The 24655-nt window shown below is 36.4% G+C and overlaps 1 protein-coding gene across 8 annotated transcripts in view; it reads right to left on the bottom strand.

Annotated features, from left to right (window-relative positions):
• The window catches only part of CD47 (CD47 molecule), a 60132-nt gene that overhangs the window by 6343 nt on the left and 29134 nt on the right, over positions 1-24655 (bottom strand). For 5 of the 8 annotated variants that reach the window (XR_002337499.1, XR_002337496.1, XM_021068528.1 and 2 more), the window contains exons 4-9: positions 11408-11515; positions 9863-9955; positions 8366-8458; positions 6730-6822; positions 1487-1518; positions 105-129 (exon numbers count right to left, since the gene is read on the bottom strand). Coding sequence is in view for 4 of the 8 variants with exons in the window: in XM_021068528.1 (XP_020924187.1) it covers positions 105-129; positions 1487-1518; positions 6730-6822; positions 8366-8458; positions 9863-9955; positions 11408-11515 (444 nt within the window). In the remaining 4 variants the exon portion in view is untranslated. 8 annotated transcript variants of the gene reach the window in all.

Genomic DNA, 24655 nt, shown 5'->3' with positions numbered 1-24655 from the left:
ATCAGAGAACTCCCCATAGACAGCATTCTAACTGCTTTGGGGGCCAAATTATTATGACCTGGTAACGGATTAAGAAGAATATACAAATGTGTAACACCACATACCATTAAGGGGTTCCTCTACAGCTTTCTGGAAAATATTTAAAATATATTAACAAAAAAAATTTATTTTATGTCCTTTTATACTAAAATTTATATATACTAACATTTAAAACTATATAATAAACAGTGAGTCCTACAGTCAAAAAAGAGAGTAAGGCAATAAAGGTTAGTGAGAAAAGCAAAGCTTGCCAAGTCAAGTAATTTATAATAACTGTACTATTCTCTTAATATTCTTTTTTTCATACAGATTTCACCACCTCACCCTGTCTTAGTTCAAGAAATCCTAACTTCTCAAAAGTACAAACACAAATAGCAATATGATAAATAATAGTTAAACTAGAGATGAGAGCAAAAGAGCATCATTTTCAAGTCATGCAAACTGAACTCAGTAACAAGGAAAGGAAATGTATTAGGATTTAAGGGTCTAATGGCTGGATATCTCTAACAGAGGCACTTTCCCTAGAAACTTCTGGCTGTTTGTGACCAAGTAGCTAGCACCAATCTTTTTAGAATGAACACATGTGGGGTGAGATGCACACCCCCACCCCCACTTCCCTGGCTGCTCAGGCACGTCAGTTGAGACTTATCAGATTTAGGAGTACACATAATCTTCACTTCCTGCCACACACAGGGGTCTCACTTTTGGCATTCCAGACAGAACTATTATCAATCTGTTATGGGAAGATGAGTACAATAGAGTTCTTTCCAGATCTTATTTCCATAAAGTAGGTCATATGCCTGTCACCATGATGAGTCTTTCTAAGGCCCCCCCCCCCATTTATCCCTCTCAATCTATCTCCTAAATTTGCTTTTCTTGGAAATTTTATCAGCGTATTAAGGGATCTAAGATACAGTGAAAATGATAGTATAGTTTGGAGGAAGAAAAATGCTTGTAAAATGGGCAAAGGAGAGAAATGAATCATAATTCAGAATAGCTACTTTCGGTCATATTTATATTTATTTCATAGATTCTCATTTTTAATGAAATCAACTTAACATAAACTTCAGTCCCTCATTTTGATGCCCTCCTTATCATTCTGCATATGCACATCCAATGGATCCAACAGGTGAGGAAATATTTTGGTATCAGCTTCCTTCAGCAGATAAGGACCATTAATCTTACATACAAACTTTTTAGTTCTGGGTGTGAGAAGTCAGCGCAATCTTAAGGAATCATTATTCTTTCCCATTGCTAGTAAATGACCAAAGATAGGTTTTAAAATGGATTAGAGCTATTCATGCGAAGGTCACGAAAAGACTTCAGAGTTCTCTTACTTTGATATTATACTAAACAGCAAGCAAAGAGATCCAATATTTCAATTACCATTCTTTGGTCTAAACCATCAAACAATCATACCCAATTCATTTAAGAAATTTCAACTTACCCTAGGAGGTTGTATAGTCTTGTGATCAGAAGCTGATTAAAATTAAAAAAGAAGAAAGTGAATTTAATAAATGAAAGAAATTAAGGCAATTATTATATTTTAAGATAGATTTTCAGGACTAAAACTAAGGGTGTCAGAAACTCCACTGAAAGAGTTCTGGCCTTGATAGTCTATTAAACAAATACAGAACACTCTTAATTATATGCATTGACAGAATAAAATGATGCAAATAACCCACCCAAATCAAATACTGAACATACAAAGTCTCTCCTTTGTGCATGCCATATCTGTCCCCAAGTCAGCCACTTGTAACACTTCATGGCGGAGAAACGCTGTCATCTACTCACCTCCACTGTAGGCTGTCTACCTCTCCCTACTCAACCCATTTGGAATGTGGAATGAGTGGGGCAAGGACCACTTTCTGCCTCTACTCCATGGCCCACCCTTAGTTCATTGCTCTTGTTCCCTGTAGCTCAGTCTTCTTTTGTTCTTCTTCTATCTTTCCAATTTTCAGAGCTCCAGAGAGCAGACAAACTAAAGAAAATATTCAGGTCCCTCTGAGTTTAAAGAATTATTCCAGGCAGCCAATTAAGCTATAATCAAGCCTTTCTCTGTATTCCTTCTTAGCTGTCTGAGTTACCCTTTGTGGCTTCTGAATGGGTTGGTTAATGAAGATGAAAGAATATGGGACATGAGGAGAGTGACAAAAGGGAAAAGAACTGCCCTAGTTGCATAAGGAAGAAGAGAGAACCTCCTTATGACAACCAAGTGAGGAGGTCCTGGAGCAACTAACACCAGTCTTAAATAAAGAATCAGAGACCCACAGATACAAAGGCATCAAGTGGCAACATCATGTGAATCACCCTGCAGGAGGGTGATGCTACCGGGTGGTCAATTTCATTCTCCTCTGGACTTGGTGATGGCACTGGATTTGCTTATGAGCAGATGGAGACAGGCCCCCAGAACTGCTCTGGTCTTCTGTGCTAATTATTTCCTACCACTCCTCCATGCCCACTTATCAAGCTTCCAAAATGGAGGGGGAATGGGGGTGAGACCTGACCCAATGGTGGCCAACCTACAGACTGGCCAGAAGCTGGTAAGGATTGCTCCAACAGGTGAAATGGCAATAGACTGGCCTGAAAAGTTTCTCTCATTGGAACCTAAAGAGGAGATATAGAAAGAAACCAAGGAGATGCTCAAAGCTTAGAGTCAAAGGTAAGAAAATATATTGGTGAAAATAGGATAAAAAAATAAGAACTTTAATGAGAGGATGAGCTAGTTGGCTAGTAGGTAAAGACCCGAAGAGAGAGGAACTAAGGAACTGTCACTGGCAGGTCATGGGCTAACTCTGGTTACTGAGAAGACATATGGTTACTCAGTCTTCAGAGATGTGCTGGATTCTTCTAATGCCTAAGCACTCACTCACTATTCCACTCTCTCTGAGGCCCAGTTATGCATCTGCTCTCATGAGACTCCCATCTCTGTGTGTGCTTTAATGTAAATCTCCTTTACTGGAGGCACTTGGGGAGTGGTTTGGTCCTTTAAACCAAACAAGAAGAAAACCTCCTTTTTAAAGTACTATGGAGTAAGATGTGTTGGGGATATAGGTAAATCACATTTAGCATCCTCCCAAATGAACCAAGCGGAATTATAGAACTTCACTAGGGACAATCATGATATATACAACTTGATCCATGATACATACATGTAGGTACAACTTACTTCAACTAAACCATGTCTTGTACCTAAGTTCTATCAGGGAGAAGAGAACTGAATAGCTATGTAAATTTCTGATTGGTAATGTGAAGGGCCAGAGGTAAGATCTTAGTGTTATATTTATGAGCTTATAAATTATTTATCAGAATTAGTGTTGGGAACTGCCAAGCAACTCCTCTAATAACCCTAATAACACATAAAGAATACTTTCTGAGTTCTGATTCTCAGATCCAAGGAAAGTCACATTTGGCTAGCTCGTTCTGAAACAGAGATCTATACAAAAATAATTATTCAAAGGGCACCAGTCAGCTGTGATCCCTCTAATATTATAAAACCAAACAGTGCAGAAGTGAATTTTGCTTGAGTTAATCCTCTCCAATAGGCATATGACCTACGGTGACTTAAGAGGGATTGTGATTTATCTGCTGTTACCACGCGCCTAAGGCATCGACACTAATAAATATACATATTTTAAAATCACAAGCCTTAAGGATTCCATATGAGCTCACTTGCAATGCTTCTTCTAATTTGTTCTTCTTTCCCAGAAACATTTGACACATACAATAAATATATTTCTAGGTTTTGAATTTTCAGGAATACTTTTATAGTGTTATATATATTGATGTCAGATCCACCTCTCTCCAACAACAGGCAAGAAATTATTACTGAATTTTACATACCTATTTCTTGTCATTCTAAAATATCTGACATGTTGTGGTAAATAGCATTTATGACTGCTAGTCAGTTGATTTGTATCAAAACATGATTATATTCCCTTCGACTGAACTAAATAGTAATGGCTTAAAAAATTAACAAGTATTAATCCTTGTAAAGAATGGACATAAGCATCCTATATTGACACTACACCCAATTTCAGTGAATTTAGTTGGTTCTTTTTAATTTTCTATATGTTCTCATTTTGTTATTCTTCTCAGCCTTTGATTTCATTTTATGGAATTTAAATGTTTCACTAAATAAACAAAAAAACCCCAACACAGTTAGAAAAGAACATAGAAAATGAAACTTAAAACCCTACTCTTTATAGTAACAATTAAGGATACAAATTTAAACTTGGAAATAGTGAAAAAAGAAAAAAGTTAAACCTCTCATAGGGATATAAACTTAGTCCAAGATAGCTGGGATTTTTTTTTTTTTTTAGCTACCTAAGGATTTTATCACATTTAAGTCAAGACACATTCATTAGACTTTTCCAAAAGAGAAAAGAATATCTGCAACAAGTAAAGGTTATGCTGGAAGCATTCATAATTTTTACTTCCTGATACAAATGCTCAAATTTGCAACCTTAATGTTATACATACTCAGATTTACACATTCAGATTATATATGAAAAACACATCAACTTTTCTAGTCTATCACATTATCTAAACAGCTACTTTCCTGTACCTTTTCTCTTCTTGCCCTTCAACTGACCGAAGGTGCTTCTCTGAACTCTGGCATCAGACAAGTCAATTTGAAAAGTTAATTTAGAATATTCTCAGAATGTCAATAAAGTTGGACTAAATTCTTAAGTTACATATGGTATATTTATATATTAGACTATGCTAAAGAAAAAACAATTTGGGGAACTTTCCAGGATTTGAGTGTCACTTTGATTTTAATGTGAGAATAGTACATTTATAATTACACTGGTTTCATGGGCTTCTTAGGGATGTAGTGATGGAGAAGGGAATGGAGAGCAAAGTCAAGGGGGTAGCAGCCAGACAATGCCTAGTTCCGTTTAAGTCAGCATCTCCAGACCTGTTGGTCTTCATTAGACATGGGAGGCATGGAGGAGATGGGGATAAAAGGGAGGGAGATCCGGATAATGAGGGAAGAAAAGAACAAAGAGCTGACCATCAGTCAAAGACACCTATTACTACATCATGATGTATGGAAACTGCAGGTCACATTCTGTTCTCAAGCATTCAGAGGCGGCAACATCATCAGCAGTGCCATCTCCAGGAACCAGACAAATGGTGATTAGAAGACTCAACAAAAATAGGACATGTATCAGCTTTCATAATGTGATGCTCACGATGGCTTCCAAATGAATGCCACTCTGCTTCAGAAATATTCATTAGGCTTTATGGCCTGAACTAAGAAAACGTCACTGAGGAAACAGCTCTGACTTATGCACATGTAAAGATGGTAAATTTTAGTTAAGTATTTTAACTGTTCAGCTAAGAAGCATTAAAGGGAGATAAAAATATGTAACAGAATTGAACTCAGTGATTAGTCAGTGAAAGTTCAAGTTCAGAAATAAAGGTAAAATTTCTTTCAAAGTACTATGCAAGTCATGTGGGGGAATTATCCGACTATAACAATTCAAGGTTTGTGTTAATTTCTAGAAATATAAAGTTCACCTAAGGCAAAGCAGAAAAGACTGATTTTTTTTTTTACTCCATTAGTTTGTAACTTTGCATTTTTTGACAAATGTTTAAGAGTTTGCTTTACTTGGTAAATAAAAAACACATCTTTTAAAGGAAGACTAATATAAACTAGACTGTGGGGAACAGCTTTAGAGTAAGACAACACTAGTTTTTAGGCACTATTAAAAGCACCTATTTCTATAAACATATTAAAAATAAGAATTAATACAGAAGCCTGTTATTTGAAAATTTGAAGATTAAATACAAAGTTTAGAAATAGTAAGCTAAGTCCACATTTACTATCAACTGATTTTTAAGAGTAGTAAAAGCCTAAAATTTAAAACTCAATGTCTTTATTATATTGGTTTCAACTAAAAATATTTTAAAGTCAAGTGTCACAGCGCACTGCTCTTTAATTAACAAAAGTGACAGATTTTGAATTTCAGTTCTGTCTACTTCGGGGAGACAAGGTTTGTAAACAGTCTGCAAGGAGAACAGCAACTGACAAACAGGCCTCTGTGGAAGGGCTCTATTACAGAGACAACGAGCCAATTAAAATCCTTTTTAATTAGTGAAAATGAATCCTCAACACTCTCTCCTTTTACTGGTATAAAAAATCTGTATTTTTGAAAACATAAAGCTGCTTTCTCTGCAACTACCTAATAATCTTTAAACTTTTCATGAATGCGTATGACTTCTACCCTCTTTCAGTACCCCCGAATCATTCTAATTTTATTATTTCAAAAATACAGCAGCTGGGCATTCCCATTGTGGCACAGCAGAAACAAATCTGACTAGTATCCATGAGGATGCGGGTTCGATCCCTGGCCTCCCTCAGGGGGTTGGGGATCCAGTGTTGCCATGAGCTGTGGTGCAGGTCACAGACATGGCTCGAATCCCATATTGCTGTGGCTGTGGTGTAGGCTGGCAGCTGTAGCTCCGATTCAACCCCTAGCCTGGCAACTTTCATATGCTGTGGGTGTGGCCCTAAAAAGCAAAAAATAAAAATAAAAAAAATAATAAAGCAGCATTCGTTGCATTTTTTCCATCTGGAATTACCAATTCATTTCTCTGTTTCTAAACTGTAAGAATCAATCAAAAGCATTTCCCAGATTATATATGTGAAATTCTTGGCTAACAATAATAAGGCTGACTTACCAACACATTTCATATAAACTAGTCCAAGTAATTCTGCTAGAGCTATAATACCCAAACCTGAAATCAGAAGAGGGCCATGCACTGGGGTACACTCTGTAAAAACAAATACAATTTTATGTTAGAAATTCACATAAAATAACTGAGTTTCTGAAAAGAACTGACAACAAAAGTGATAATATCAAGTTTTAAGGAGAGTATTTCTTTTTCTAATTATCAAGAAACAAAAATTATCTACGTACATTCATCACTATTAAGTCAGTTAGTGAAGTGACTCCAAATTATTAAAAGAAAAAAGCCTTATCTGCAGAACATGTACCTTATCAATCAAGACTAATGGAAAAATAGTCTGTAAAGCATAAGGATCCAACCAACTAGATGGAACCTGGTTATTTTGAAAGCTTTCCCACAAATACAGGCATAGCAGTTTAGCGACTCGAATGATCAGCCTACAAGCCATATACAGCCAATAGTCTCACGGCAATGTGGAAAGCACCACTCTCAGTGGGGTGAAGAGAAGAGTTATTAAAGAAGAGCTCACAACACCAAATGGTGGCAAGGATGTGGAGCAACAGGAATTTCCATTCATTGCTGGTGGCAATGCAAAATGGTACAGCTACCTTGGAAGACAGTTTGGCAATGTGTTAGAAAACTAAATATACTCTTCATACACAAACCAGCAATTGCACTCCTTGGTATCTACCTGAATGGAGCTGAAACTTATATCTACACAACAGATATGTGGGTGTTCAGAGCAACTTTACTCTTAATATCCCCAAATGAGCAACCAAGATGTCTCTCAGTAGGGGATAAACAAAGTGTGGTACACTCATACAATGGAATGTTATTCAGTACTACAGACTGTATGATTCAAATTGTAAGACTCTGGAAGATGCAAAATTATGAAGAAAGTGAAAAGATTAGTGGTTTGCCAGGGGTTTAGGGGGAGGAAGGATGAGTAGGCAGAGCAGAGGATTTTTAGGGCAGTGAAACTTTTCTATATGATATCATGTCTATAACTACAATGCATGTCATAATACATTTATCAAAATCAGGGAGTTCCCATTGTGGCACAGTGGTTAACAAATCCGACTAGGAACCATGAGGTTGCAGGTTCAATCCCTGGCCTTGCTCAGTGGGTTAGGGATCTGGCGTTGCTGTGAGCTGTGGTGTAGGTCGCAGATGCAGCTCAGATCCCTTGTTGCTGTGGCTGTGGCATAGGCCAGCAGCTACAGCTCCGATTAGACCCCTAGCCTGGGGATCTCCATATGCTGCGGGAGCAGCCCTAGAGAAAGGAAAAAAGACAAAAAAAAAAAAAAATCATAGAATGTACAACACTAAGAATGAACCCTAATGTAAAACTATGGATTTGGGGTGATATTATGTCAATGCTAATTCAACAACTATAACAAATTTACCATTCTGGTGGGGGATGCTAACAGAGGAGGAAGCTGTTATGTGGGGTATATGGGAACTCTCTGTGCTTTCCACACAATTTTGCTGCGAACTTAAAATCACTCTAAAAAATAAAGTCTATGTATTTAAAAAGAAGAAGAAAGAAAAAGAGGGAAAGAAGAGCTCTGTTCAAGAGACATCTCTAGTAAGACAAAGTGAGAGTGGAGAAGGATGGGGCTCTTACCTGAGACGCAGAGGCTAAGTCCAACCACAGAGAGCACATGGCCCAATACCTGAAGGATCAATATGGCAATGGTGAAGGAAGACATTCCAAGAGCTGGAGAGAGGAACAGTGGGTTGAGAATCTTTAAGAAGAAATCACTCCTGCTTGTATTTTGTGCAATCAAGAATAATATCCTATAACCAAAGATGGTCTCTAGAGTTCTTTGTCAGACAGTAGATTCTTTTCCAGTGATCCAGACCTTGTCTTCCCACACAAGTAGTCAGCTCCAGATTTACACATTCAGCAACCTTTTATTTTCACAGTCAGCTGAGCTGGACTGATAGTTTTAACCAAAAATTTTTTTTTTTTTTTTGTCTTTTTAGGGCCATACCCGCAGCATATGGAGGTTCCCAGGCTAGGAGTCAAATTGGACCTGTAGCTGCTGGTCTACACCATAACCACAGCAATGCAGGATCTGAGCTGCGTCAGCTCACGGCAACGCCAGATCCCCGACCCACTGAGTAAGGCCAGGGATCAAACCCATGTCTTCATGGAAACTAGTTGGGTTCATTTAAAACAATGCTCCTTTTACCACACCTGTGCATTTTACCACATGAATGGCTCTTATGCTTGGCTTTGCCACATGTGCACAAAGTTGCTCTAGCTGAGAGAACCATTATGCCAACACACCACTGTAAACATCCTGACCTCTATCTGCTGTGTCTAGATCTGTGATTTTATAACAAACTGATACCTTTCCAATGTGCAGTAAGCCAGAGATAGGCTCTAAGGCTGAGAGTTAAACACAAATGGAAAAAAACAGACTTTAATAACAATAAAAATGTTAGTGATTTATGCTCAAAATGCAGTGAAAATGACGTCAGTTATAGGTTGGCTATCTGCATCACTGTTTAAAACTACTATGTTCAGATCTGCCAGTAACTAAAAAAAATAATAAAGCCACTATTTATCATTTATAATCCTATTTTGTAGAACTAGTTTTTTTAAACAGAGAGGCACAGCAAAAGAAGAGAGAGGGCATGTTTTATATCTACTTTTTTTAGCTTCCAAAAACTGAAATAAAAATATGAAGATAATCATTAAAAACTACACAGAATAATTTAAAAAAACCACTGACATCAAATATATATGAAAACCATTTTTTACAAGATAACTGAAAGCCTTGAAAACCTAAGTTAACTTTAAAATTATATGAAATTAAAATTATATTAAATTTATAAAAATATGTAAAATTTCATAAAATTTATTATGTAAAATTATATATATTTATATATAATTATAAACATTATAAAATTACATAAAATTAAGAATTACATAAAACTAAAACCATATGGGGAAATGTCACTAAAAGTAGCTTGAGAAATCTTTTTTTGGGGGGGGATCTTTTAATAAACCAACTTCCACTGCATTATTTAAAAAAATAAAATATTTTAACCAAAATTGCTTCTTTTTAATGAAAAAAGAGGGCAAAATCATACTATAATAACAAATACTCACCCATCATAAACACACAGTATTGAAGTAATATTAATATTGCTGTAGGGATTACAATTAAACCAAGTCCACAAGCATTCTTTGTTGAATATTCACCTGTTAATAATTAAAAATAATAATTAATATCTTCCTTCATACTTCCTCTTATGGAATGTTAAAAGTACTAAATGCATTAAATGCATTAATCTCAATACTACTAGTATAAAGTTTAAAAATATGTTTTTCCCTGAACTTAACACAAAATAAATGACTACTTTTTGACTATTCAAGACTAAGCTTAAGACATCTATTTTTTTTTTCCTTTTTTCTTTTTTTATTTTACAGCTGTACCTGCAGCATATGGAAGTTCCTGGGCTGGGGGATGAATTGGAGCTGCAGCTGCTGGCCTATGCCACAGCCATAGCAACACACAATCTGAGAGGCTTACGCCACAGCTTGCAGCAATGCCTGATTCTTTATCCACTAAGCAAGGCCAGAGACTGAATGCACATCCTCACAGAAACTATGCCAGGTTCTTAACCTGCTGAGCCACAATAGGAACTCCCAAACTTAAGACATCTTTATGTCAACATCTAAGTCTCAACATATCAAACCTTGAACTGGCTCTGCCTCCTTCTTAACTACCTTACATAATTCCAGTGATAAACTCTGGAATCTCTTACTTTTCCCTTCATTTGCTACATTTAATCTGTCCCAAAGCAGCTGTTCATTCAAGTTGTCTTCTGAATGCATCTCCTTCCTCCCCATGTCTTTACTAATTCTAGGTGCAAAGAGAACTGCCAAGTTTATGTTCCTAAATATTACACTGATACTGTATTCTACTCAAACCAAAAACCAATAAAGGCTTTCCACAGTCTGAACTCTTGAGTTGTGGCCTGTCTTTCTCTGCTGTTCTTTCCATGGGCTGTGTACCCTTACTTCCCACTCATGTTGCCATCTCCAAGGGCAACTGCAGTTCCAGACACATTTGCTTCCCATATTCATTCCCATTTCCATGTCTTGGCCTCAGTGGTTGAATGGTGGCCTAAAGACACATTCACCTCCAAATCCCCTGAATCTGTGAATAGTAACTTATATAGCAAAAGAGTGAGTATTATATTTTACTGTAAGATCTATGATTAAGTTAAGGATTATAGATTAACCAGGTGGGTCTTGACTCCAATGACAAGTATCTTTGTAACAGAGAGGCAGAGGGAAGTTTAGTGAAGACACAGAGGCGAGGGGAGGTGAGGAGAGGACAATGTGACACAGAGGAAATTGGAGTTATGCTGCCAAAAGTCAAGAATCTGCACAGATTGGCAGCAAACACTAGAAGCCAGAAGACGCAAGAAAGGAGTCTCCCCTAGCATCTCGGGAGGGTGGACAGACCTGGGGACTTTTTTATTTCAGACTTATGGCCTCCAGAACTGTGAGAGAATTTCTTTTGTTTTAAGATTCCCCGTTTGTGGTGATGTGTTATAGCAGCTCTAGGAAACTACCATGCACCTTCTCAGAAATGCCCTCCGCCTTAGCAATCCCGCCTTCCCTCATAGTAACTGTCTATCTTACCTGGGATGAAAAGAATGGCTCCAACAATGACAATGATAGTGAGCATTAGTCCAGCAACTAATAGAAAAATGGTTTTCTCCTTCGTATAACTGGATTTATATTTAAGAGCTTAAAAAAAAAACACAAAGAATTACAGGAGCTCAATCACAAGAAGCGAAATGATTTCTGTAACTTACAAGGTGCAAAGATTAAACTGATAACTTACTATAATTGAATAACCTTCGAGGAGCAACTCCTTCATATCATGTCAAGCCATCTCAAATTTTTTTCTAACATGTCAATGACTAAATGGTGTCATGGCAGTATAAATATGAATGCTGAATTTATTGGTGACATTTTATTCCCTTAGGGTGAAGTTATATACATCAGGCTTTCCTAATCATGGCATTACTAATATTTTGGATCAGATAAGTTGCTGTTGTTAGGGGGCTGTTCCGTGCATTATAGAATGTTTAGTACCATCCCTGACCTCTACACATTATATGCCAGTAACAGCCCCCCCCCCATTATATGCCATGTCAATCAAAAATGTCTCCAGACAATGTCAAATATCCCCTGAGGGGCAAAACTGCTTCAGGTTTACAACTGATATACACAATACTGATGAGAAAAAACTGGCTAGTTGGTAATAATGAGAAAAAGAGAATTTTGTTGCACTTTATGTAAAATCAGTAAAGCATCTGGAAATCTATATTTTTTTGTTTGTTTTGAAGACATAGAATAAACATTGGGACAAATCACACCCTCTTGAAATCCTGAGGTGGGAGGAAATGCCTAAGTTGTTTAACTAAAATTAATTTCATAAAAATAAACTACAAATACTTAACAGGTATGAACAAACAAAATTTGCTTTTGATGTTATTACCTTTATTGTCTAGTGTCCAGTTTCCCTAAATGAATAATATAATGCCTAAAACAAGTCTGAAAATAGTATTGTTATCATATATTCATCTCTTGGGTTTGGTTAATATTAAAATTAATTTTTCATGAACAAAGTTGTTAAAAGTAACCTCAAACATACTGCATGAGTGACTGTGCTGTTTCATCCACACATGCTACTTACCATTCCATTAATCAATGGGTGAGGGGGAAATTTCAAATAATCTTATATTTAGCATCCACGAAAATGACAAACAGATCAATTACGGTGAAAACAACAAATAAACCCCTAAGTGACATGATAAAAACTTATGTTTAAGGTGTTATAACCTTGGGTTAGATTACAACCTATGGTTAAGGTATTTAAGGTCTAATACAGGCACCTGAATTTAAAATCTCTACTCATACTCTATTTACTTATTTATTTATTTATTTATTTATTTATTATTTTTAGGGCTGCATCTGCAGCATATTGAAGTTCCCAGGCTAGGGGTTGAATCAGAGCTGTAGCTGCCGACCTATGCCATGGCCACAGCAATATGGGATCTGAGCCGCGTCTGTGACCTACACTACAGCTCATCACAATGCCAGATCCTTAAATCACTGAGGGAGGCCAGGGATTGAACCCGCATCCCCCTGGATACAAGTCAGGTTCATTACCACTGAGCCATGACAGGAATTCCTCTACTCCCACTGTGGATTGTAATCTCAACTTTGTCCTCTTTAGGGGGAGATGAAGGGCTAATCAGTAATTAATCCTTAAGTGAGCAAGTGAAATCCACAAGAATCAAAAAGAAGTAAGAAACAACACGGCAAGCTCTCCAGGCTTTCATCTGATCCACCAAGTCTTGGAACTTATGTGACTATGACTCAGTCATATCCCTGCCTTCTTAAAGGGTACAGATTTTGAGCTTTCCTATTTTCTAAGGAAAAATACAGTAAAAAGGTCACAAAATACAAAGGCACAGATAGAAAAAAGAAACTTTCTCTAGACATTTGTCAGGGTTTCCATCTTAATCCCATTATTTAAAAAGAGCTTGAACATTATGCAAAAGGATTATAAAATAGAAACTGTTTCAAATGTACCTCACAATCAATCAAACATTTATAAGAGACTCTTCTAGATTTAATTCAATACCTAAAAGAGCTACACAGATCAAGCAACAAGAATTCACCTTAAGAGTATAGCAGAAGTTCATGCAAAAAGGCTGACTTGTACATTTTTTTTTAAAAAATCTTTTTAGGGCCACACCTGCAGCATATGGAAGTTCCCAGGCTAGGGGTTGAATCAGAGCTGTAGCTGCTGGCCTACCCCACAGCCATAGCAATGCGGGATCCAAGCCGCATCTGTGACCTACACCACAGTTCACAGCAATGCCAGATCCTTAACCCACTGAGTGAGGCCAGGGATGGAACCCACATTCTCATGAATACCAGTTGCGTTCATTACCGCTGAGCCACAAAGGAACTCCTGACTTATACCATTCTTAAGAAAACTAAGAGTTTAAACCCATATAAAATTCAACCTCTTCAGGCTTAGAAGAGATATAGGAGAAAAATAATGTTGACCATAGAAACAAAAATAAAATACCACAAAACACTACTGATTGACAGTGTTTTACAGAAAGGTTTTTTCAAACCTTTTTGAGGTGGCTTTAGTTCCTGTTGATTTGTTCAACTACTACTTATTTTCAAGGCATTTAAATTCTTTAAAATTAAGCAGCCATTCCTAACAAGTAACCACTGGCAACGAAAGATTATGTCCATGCTCTCTTTAGTGAATCTTTAAAAAGGGTTTCTTTTGACTCACTTCCTTTGCTCACAATGGACACATTTTAGCAGGTTCCATAGCAAGTCTGGAGAAGGTATCCTGTTGCTAGGCCCATCTGTTAATTTTTCCAGCATATCTGAATGTTTTGTCAGGAATCTGATAGAGATGCCATAGAACCCAATAATCTCCAGGATTTTTTTGGTGACTTTTTTCTTGTCCTTTAAAAAGTGGATTTATTCTTATTTATCAAACCTAAAAAAACTTTAAATGCAACAATGAAAATAAATTCAAATAATTCCCCGAATATTCAGCATTAAGATAAAGATGATTTAATGTGTTCTTAACTTCCTGGTATGATTTTCTGGCTACTTAACAAGACAATCTATGTAATTTTTAATATTTGCATGCTTTAGACAATTCCCCTTAGCTAAAAGTACTGAAATCAATGCAGTGCAATGCAAAATAGGGGAAATACAGTATTTACTTTTTTTGCAATGCAATTTTTTTTATTAAAGTATAGTTGATTTACAATGTTGTTTCAATGTCTGCTGTATAGCAAAGTGACCCAGTCAAACATCTACAGAAAAAAGAATGTATATACAGTATTTACACTTTTAAAAGACTTATTATTTCAGCTCAGTTTGAGGTTTACAAAAAATTGAGAGAAAGGTACAAGGAATTACCATATACTCCCTGCTCCCACACATGCATGGCCTTCTTCATTATCAACTTCACTCACCAAAATGATACATACATATTTTTTAACAAGGATCAACCGGCACTGGCCCATCATAATCACCCCAAATCTAGAGTTTACATTACAGTTCGCTCTTGGTGCTATACACTCTATGGGTTTATACAAATGTATAATGCCATATGCCCAATACTATATATCATACAGAATATTTTCACGGCCTAAAAATCTGTGCTCTGCCAATGCATCTCTCCTCCCTGTTGCCCACCCTTAGCAACCAATCATCTCCTGTCTCCATACTTTTGCCTTTTCCACAGTGTTTTATAGTTGGAATCACAGTGTACACAGCCTTTTCATATGGGCTTCTTTCACTTAGGAATACATATTTAAGGTTCCTCCATGTCTTTTTGTGATTGATAGCTCATTTCTTTTTAGTGCTGAATAACATTCCATGGTCTGGATATACACTTTATCCATTCTATTGAAGAACACCTTAAAACTTGCTTCTAAGTTTTGGCAATGATGAACAAAGTTTCTACAAACATCCTTGTGTCGGTTTCTGTGTGGACTTAAGTTTTGAACTTCATTTGGGCAAATACCAAGGAGCATGATTACTGGATCATCTGGAAAGAGTATATTTAGTTTTGTATAAAACTGTCAAACTGTTTTCCAAAGTGGCTGTACCATTTTGCATTCTCACTAGCAATGCATGATGTTTGAGAGTTCCTGTCACTCCATATTCAACCAGCATTGGGTGTGGTCAATACTTAAAATTTTAAACGAACTTGTAAACTTAGTGCTGACACAGTAACAGCAAATATATGGGGAGACAATATCAATTTTTTTCAACAAATTAGGAATTCTAAAAGTTTCCCTTTCATGCCTTCTATAAAATAATTAAATCTAGTTAGCTACTTCTCAGAGATGACGTAGGTGGTTCATTCATTTGTTCTATGAATGTTTACTGTGTGCCAACCATGTACCAGACCCTGTTATTAGTCCAAGTCATATCAACCAAATTGATGTATGACTAGAGGTTACTTTATTCAGTAATAATTGATCAAGCACCTACTATGTGACAATCACTACTCTTAGTGCTAGCAACGAAAAAAGACAGATATACTTCTGCTCAATGCTCCTTACATTCTAACATGCGAATGAATGTGTTTTGGTTGTGGGGAGTGAGTGACAGGGAGTATTACTCCCAGATCTTCTTCTCTAGTTAAATAAAAGGTGTGGGTCTGGTGTGGGTCTACTCTAGCCTAAAAAAGCCCTATTATGTATTTTATCTTTCAAATTCATGTGAACAGAGAAATGACACATCCCTCTAGCCATCTGAAGAAAGGTGGCTAATACGATGAACAGATATTCCATTAAGGTTTCCTCGTCTCCTTGTCACTGACATAAAGCATATACAAGACAGAATGCAGGTTGTGGTTGATGAATTCTAGTGAAATTACCAGGCTCAACTTGGAAATCAAATAAAACCTATCATCTTAGTTTTCACGATGCTCCAAAGATGAGATTCAATAAGCCCATATAGATCCACACAGACCGAAGTCCATCTAACAAAACCTGAAAATCCATAAATTCAATGCCTGTTCTAAACACATGACACTTAGATGACCCACGCACTAAGGGGTTAGTGAGTCAGTAATGAGATAGGAAGGCTAACCAGTGAGGTGTAATGCACATCAAATAAAAAGTAAATCATAAAAGGAGACATACCTTTGATTTTATTATTACAGTGCTATTTTCTGGTAACTCTAAGGAAGTAATTTAAGGGTGGTTTTGGTATCTGTTGAGCTGCACATCAATACTGTCTCATTGCAGATAAAACATACCTGATAAGTTTTAAAATAAAACTACAATTTCAAATTTTTTATTTAATTAAATTTAAATTACTATTTAAAAATATTTAACACGCTTATTAAAAAAACAATGAAGGTGTTGTGAAACTGGAGCTGGGTAGAAATGAATATTAATGCCAATAATAAACTGATTACTTGCCAGAAGGTAAAATAATTTTATAATGAACTCCATATACTATCCAACTTGCTTTGATGAAACAATTTTGTCAAGATGAAGACTGACTAGAAATCATATCCCCAGTTTACAGGACCCAGAAATAAAAGAGTCTAAGCTTTGTGAAGCCTGAGCTTTGAAGTACTTTGAATATAAAAGATAAGAGAAAAAGGATGTCTTAACACACTAACTTCCTTTCCTTGGTTCTAAACATTCCTGGACTTGTGAATGGTACCACACCCTCAGAATATATGCAGGAAGTTGGGATGTTTGAATTCAGAAAGGGTCAAAGGAATAGCAACTGTATTTCTACAGAAGAGTTTATTGCTGAGCTATGGTTTTTTAAGTTCCTTCCACAATAAAACCAGTGTACAAAAAAAAAACATGATTTAATAACAGAATTTGATATTATGCGGACAAAACCAAGGAAAAGCAATGGGAGTTCAAGATTATTTAATAGAATTTTTTTTTTTTTTTTTTTTTTTTTGCTTGTTAGGGCTGCGCCCATGGTGCATGGAGGTTTCCAGGCTAGGGGTTGAATCAGAGCTGCAGTGGCCAGCCTACGCCACAGTCCCAGCAATGTGGGATCTGAGCCGTGTCTGCAACCTACACCACTGCTCACAGCAATGTGGATCCTTAACCCAGTGAGTGAGACCAGGGAGCGAACCTACATCCTCTTGGATTTGGGGTCATTGCTGCTGAGCCACAGTAGGAACACCTAGAATTCTTTGTAATAATACTTATTATGATGATGTTTTACCTTCCCAGATAGAAATTTCCTTATGTAGAAGTCTTTACTTCTTCAGAATAATTTTTCTAATCCACAAAGAAATTTCATTCTTTCATGCCTAATCACTTTCAATATTAAGCTACTCCTCAAGATTGGACTAAAAGTCTTGGTAGGATCTCAATACTGTTGTGATGAATTTTTTCCTTGAATTTTTCAACAATTTCTACAGATACCTAAACAAATACCTCTGACAAAAATCCTGGTGAAATAATCTTGAGCAGGGACTAGAAAGTTAGAAAATGAAAGGAAATATGTCTAGACTGCACAAATTTGAAATAAATTACATCTGTCCCCACTTTGTCCCAATTATGTATGAATTTCAGTTAACATTATTTAGTTAAATAACACAAGTCCCCCCAAAACACAATTCAAGTTTCATTTACCACAATATATGAACATAGTAACTGCATAAAGTGTAAACTTCACTGCTATCTCCTCGGTCCACAAATCACTACATAAATAACAGATGTGTATCATGATCTCTGACCAATCATGTCACTCTTTTCGAAGACTGCTGGTGACTGGTCACTGCACATCTGGTACTCAATTCACACACAGACAGCAAAGCATATGCTGTTACTTCCTGGCTCCCAGTAATAAACCACTGTGACATTTTACAATGGATAATTAAAACCAGAAACTGGGCAATAAAGATGAAAGAGCAAAGAAACGAGATGTGATAATGCTAGAAGTATAATTCAAATAGAACATAGACTAGTTGACTGTGGAATATCAACACTACTGTCATTCCAGACTCTAGACGTGCAGCCAGAATAACTTAGTAAAAGTGAACTTATTGGCATACATGAGGACAGTGAGGAGGTTGTGACAAAAAATGAAGCTGTCCCAGAAGAAGTGACTCTGGCAAAGAACTTCACATGAAAGGAACTCTTGGAGATAGTTCACGACAACAGAACTGCAAAAGATAGTTCATGACACTGAAAGTGCTGGAAGTTGATTCAATCTTAGAAAGGAGTATGGCAATTCACCAAGGCATAGACAAGATGTTTGCTTTGTATTCAAACCATACGACAAGAAGGCAAGCATTTTTCAAACTACTCTTGATAAAAATACTTTAATTCTCAATGTTTTTTTAATGTTTTAATTGATCAAGTATTAAATATTAGTTTTACTGTTTTTTTCATTTCCTAATAGTTATTGCTGATAGTAAGAGAGCTTTTAATGTTTTGATAAAAAATTTAAAATCCCTGCTAAGGGATTAACCTCCAAAATATACAAATATCTCATGAAACTTTATATATATAACAAAAACCCAGAAAACCTGATCAAAAAAAAAAAAGAGGGCAGAAGGTCTAAATAATCTCGGAGCTGTTTCCTAAGCATAAGATTCCGCTTAGAAGTTTGTAAGCTAAAGCTGTGGGCAAAGGTCTTTAGGAACAGTTGCCTGTTAGAGAACTTTGCCTTTAAAATGTAGTCTAGTGCTCACCATATTTGGGAGCCCTTGGTTTCCAGAGTTTAGAATTTTTTCCCCAGAGTTCCCACTATGGCTCGGTGGAAACAAACCTAGCTAGTATCCATGAGGTTGTGGGTTCAAACTCTGGCCTCACTCAGTGTGTTAAGGATCTGGCATTGCCGTGAGCTGTGATATAGGTCACAGATGTGGTTCAGTTCCCACATTGCTGTGGCTGTGGCATAGGCCAGCAGCTGTAGCTCCGATTTGATCCCTAGCCTGGGAACTTCCATATGCAGCACCTGCTGCCCTTTAAAAAAAAAAAAAAAAGTTTTTTTTTTTTTTTTTTCTCAGTAGGATCAATGGCATCCTGATATATAGTTCAAGATATGTTCTAGTATAAAGAAACTCCTTCTCCTCAAACTGAAAGCATAATCTGCTGTCTTTACTGGATGTCTAAGCTGACAGAAAGTCTAGGTTTTCTCTTGGATCCACCAGAAAGAATGACATACAGAGCTAAAAACAACCAGAACCCCCCCCCCCTGTGGTCAAGTACAGACCATAAATGGTAATTAGAACAAGTTAAAAGGAACTGGAAATCTAGAAAGTGAAAGTCATGGGTCTGAGTTACTATTAATACTTTAGGAGCTGTAAACTTCCATATTCTAAGAAATCCATAACCAAGGAGGGGCTTTCTTGGTGGAATCCCCAGGACATAAACAGAAGAGTATCAGGGGAAAACCTGATCTAGGTTAATGTCTATTCCAAAGATGTGACATAAGGCACAGAACATGTACACTTACACATCTCTTTAATAGAAATGTGAGTGCGACAAAGCCAGGGGGAACATACATTTCACTTCTACATCTTTAGCACACAGCACAGTGCCTAGCCATTAGCAGGCACCCTGTTGAGACATTTGCTGAATACATAAATTAGGTCCACATTCTATCTTTTCAATAATAGTTTCATTTACTCAGTGTGTATACCCAGATATAGGTTCACTCCTCATTGGAAAAAAAACAAAACACTCTCAAAATTATTTGAAGACAGGGAGACAGTATAATGTAGTGATAAACAGCACTTGTTCAAATCCCAGTACTACCATAGAACAGCTGGGTGATTGTGGACAAACTGCCTAACCTATCTGTGCCTCTGTTTCTTGTCTATATAATGGGAATGATAAAAATAGTACCTACACCCATTGAGCTCCTGAAAGAAGTAAATGTGATTTCAGATGTAGAGTACTTTGCATAGTGCTTATCTGCAAAGCACGAGCTCTACAAATATTTAGGTTCTATTATCACAAAACACCTTTATATGTGAGTGCAGGCTAGGCAAATCAAGTATACAGGTACCTCCTACACCCCCCCCCCATATTTACTTGTTCTAAGATGAGCTTAAATAAAAAACTGCCACCCCAATTTATTTTAGTTTTATGATCACATTCCTTGAAACATGGCCAATAAATATAAAAATAACACTTATCCTTACTAACAGAAAAATGAAAATTAAAATGGTGTTTTTTCTTTTCCTTTTTTTTTTTTTTCGGTCTTTTTAGGGCCACACCCACAGCATATGCAAGATTCCAGGCTACAGGTTGAATCCTACAATGTGGGATCTGAACCACATCTGTGACCTACACCACAGCTCACGGCAATGCCAAATCCTTAACACATTGAGTGGGGCCAGGGATTGAACCCATGTCCTCATGGATACTAGTAGGGTTCATTACTGCTGAGCCACCTTGGGAACTCCAAAGATGGTGTTTTTTCAACCACAGAATTACCAAAGATGTTAGAATTATAATGATGAGGTAAAAGACAGGTATTCTCATCTGCAGTAGTAACTGATACAATGTTGCTGGAAAACATGTTGGCAACAGTATTAAGAGCCTTAAAATACCTTCTCTGCCATTTCTAGTATTATATATCTTTAGCACAGTTACTTTCATAGTATCAAAAAAATTGGAAACATCCTTAATATCCATCAAGATGAGAGTTAAGTAAATTATAGTACATCCGTAAAAGTAGAGCAGAGGCAGCTATAAAAAGATTTCTGAAAATACGGGAGGAAAGTCAGCATGTACAAATATATAAGCTATATGAGACCATTTATGGTCTGACTTAAAGAAAAAAGATAGAATAGGAAGCAGGAAATTCACTAGAATACATCAATAGTTTTCTTCCAGGCTGTGAGACTCCAGACGATTTTTGCTTTTTTTCTCTACACTTCCTATGTTGTATAAAGTATCCTTAAGTGACATGTATCATTTTTTTTAATGAGAAAAACAACTGAAAAGCTTATTTTCTAAAAATATGGCTGACGTGGAACACATTCCTGGTTCAGTCCTCTAAAAATAAGGTGTTACTAATGATAATGCCATGATCAGTGCAGTTCAATTAATCCAAACGCAACAAATCACATTACTGTGAAATAATTTTATAATCTCAGAAAAAGGCTATTTCCTACCTAAATCACATGATGTAGGCCTTAAGGCCTGGGTCGGACAACAGGGTTAAAGGCTTTCCCTAACATCAGTGGATAAGGTCTTGATGCTATACCAGTCTTTTTCTTGATATAAAAGGCTTATTAAGTTCTAAGAAAATTTCCACAAGAATTTTAGACACTGTTTTGAAAGTAAGAATTGTGAAATGTCTTGACAGTTGTTTCCCTTAGCCCTTTCTTCTCCTTTTTTGGCTTTTCTTTTCCTTTTCCCCTTTTAGACAAAAGTTGAGAACAACTTTGAAATCACAAAGCACTTACAGACTGCCATACATTGAGAAGAGTCCTTAGAATATATCATCAGTCACCTGCCTTCCATTTTTATGTATCACTTTAGATACACACAACTTAAACTGAGTAAAAGTAAAATTCATGAAACAAAAGGTCAATCAACTACAATATTTTACTAGGTCTCATTTTATAAAGGTTTCAGAATAAAATAAATAAATGAAATCAGCCAGTAATTACTCCTTGCCTTACATAAATGTTTATTGACCTTCAATGACTATTTCAGTGTGCTACAGAGAGATGAGAGAGACATCTTACATTTTAAAAGTTTAAAAGTTTAGACTTTCACCTCCGAACTTCACTAATTTGGTAAATTTCCTCTGCCAAACTGGTATGGAAATACAGTTGAGTGTAAATATCAACCAGAATGCATAATACGTATTTACCTACTTGAGATAATTCTACCCTGTTGATGCTACATCTGATATAGCATTGAGGTTTGCCCTGAGAAGTTTGGTCACATGATGATTACAGTGAAAAATCAAAGAACATAATTCTCCTGTGGCTACTTCCTTAGAGGCTGCAGAATTGCACAGTAAGGATGACAAAACATGGTTCAAACTGGGTTCTTCTGAGGATGAATACATGTTTACAAAGAAGTTCAAACTGGGAAAATAGAGAGAGGGAAGCCTTAATACTCAAAAGAACAACATCCTTTTCTTTACTGAAGCACAGCTGACATACAATATTAATTTTGGGTGTACAACAAAGCGAATTGACATTTACAAACATTATGAATTGATAACCATAAGTGTAGTAACCATCTGTCACCATACAAAGTTATTGACTATATTTTCCAAGCTGCATATTACATCCCAAGGACTTATTTATTTTATTACTAAAAGTTTGTACCCCTTAATCCTTTTTGCCCTTTTTTCCCATTCCCCCCAAACCTCTCCCCTTTGATGAGGCACTAGTTTACTTTCTGTATTTATGAGTCTATTTTTGTCTTATTCTGTTTGTTCACTTATTTTGTTTTTTAGTTTCCACATATAAGGGAAATCACATGGTATTTGTCTTTCTCTGTCAGAGGTATTTTTCTTACCTAATACCCCCTAGGTCCATCCATATTGTTGCAAATGGCAGGACGGCATTCTTTTTTATGGCTGAGTAATATTCCATTATATATATCACATATTCTGTATCCATTCATCTAATGATGGTCACTTAAGTGGCTTCCACTTCTTGGATATTTTAAATAATGCTGCAGTGAACAAAGGGGTGCATATACCTTTTCAAATTAGTGTTTTAATTTTCTTCAGGTGAATATCCAGGAGTAGAATTGCCTGATTGCATGATAGTTCTATTTTCAAGCTTATTTGGAACCTCCATACTGTTTTCCACAGTGGCTATACCAATTTACATTCCTGCCAACAGTGCACAAAGGTTTCCTTTTCTCCACATCCTTGCCAATACTTGTTATTTATTGCCACTTTGATGTCAGCTATTCTGACAGGAGTAAGGTGATATCTCATTGTGGTTTTGATTGGCATTTCCCTGATTATCAGTGATGATTGAACATCACTTCATGTGTCTATTGGCCATCTGCATGACTTCCTTGGAAAAGTATCTATTCAGGTCCTCTGTTCATTTTTTAATCAGATTGTCTGTTCTTTTTTTTTGGATATTAACACATGTGAGTTCTTTATACATCTTGGATATGAACCCCTTATCAGTATATCATTTGCAAATATCTACTCCCATTCAGTATTTTGTCTTTTCATTTTTTTGGTGGTTTCCTTTGCTGTGCAAAAGCTTTTTAGTTTGAGGCAGTCTCATTTATTTATTTTTGATTTCGTGGCCATTGCCTGAGGAGACAGATCTAAAAAAACACTGCTAAGACTGATGTCAAAGGGTGTACTGCCTATGGTTTCTTCCAGGACTTTTATGGGTTCAGATTTTACATTTAAATCTTTAATCCATTTTGAGTTTACTTTTGCATATGGTGTGAGAAAGTAATCGAATTTCATTCCTTTGCACATAAATGTCCAGTGTCCCCTGTACTATTTTTAAAAAATTTTATTTTTATTAGAGTATAGTTGATTTACAGTGTTGTCAATTTCTGCTGTATAGCACATTAAGTCATATATATATATATATACACACACACTTTTTCTTATATTATCTTCCATTTTGGACTACCCCAAGAGACTGGAGATAGTTTCCTGTGCTATATAGTAGAACCTCATTGCTTATCCATTCTAAATGAAATAATCTGCATCTACCAACACAAACTCCTCAATACTATTTATAGACGAGAGACTGTTTTTTCCCCACTGTATAGTCTTGGGTCCTTTATCGTAAATTAATTGACTGTAAGTATGGGGGTTTATTTCTGGGTTCCCTATTTTGCTCACTGATCTGTATATCTTTTTTCTGCAAGTAACATGCAGTTTTGATTTTAGTAAAGCTTTGTGGTATAGTTTGAACTCAGGAAGAGTGATAACCTGCAGCTTTGCTGTTATTCTTTCTTAAGATTGCTTCTTCAAGGTCTTCTGTATTTCTACATAAATTTTAACATTATTTGCTCCAGTTCTGTAAAGAATGCTATTGGTATTTTGACAGGGATTCATTAAATCTGCAAATTGCTTTGGGCAGTATGGACATTTTAACAATATTAATTGTTTCAATCTATAAGCACAGAATATCTTTCCATTTATCTCTTCAATTTCTTTCATCAAAGTCTTTTTTTTTCTTTTTTTTCAGCCCCACCTGTAGCATATGGAAGTTCCCAGGCCAGGATTTGAATTGGAGCTGCGACTGTGGACTATGCCACAGTAACACTGGGTCTGAGCCGCATCTCTGACCTATGCTGCAGCTTATGGCAATGTCAGATCCTTAACCCACTGAGCAAGGCCAGGGATTGAACTCACATCCTCAGAGAG

This window comes from Sus scrofa, chromosome 13 (assembly GCF_000003025.6).
Source record: "Sus scrofa isolate TJ Tabasco breed Duroc chromosome 13, Sscrofa11.1, whole genome shotgun sequence".
In the NCBI taxonomy this organism is placed as follows: domain Eukaryota; kingdom Metazoa; phylum Chordata; class Mammalia; order Artiodactyla; family Suidae; genus Sus; species Sus scrofa.
Note: the sequence above shows the minus strand (reverse complement) of the source record. Positions and strands in the feature narration are given on the sequence as shown.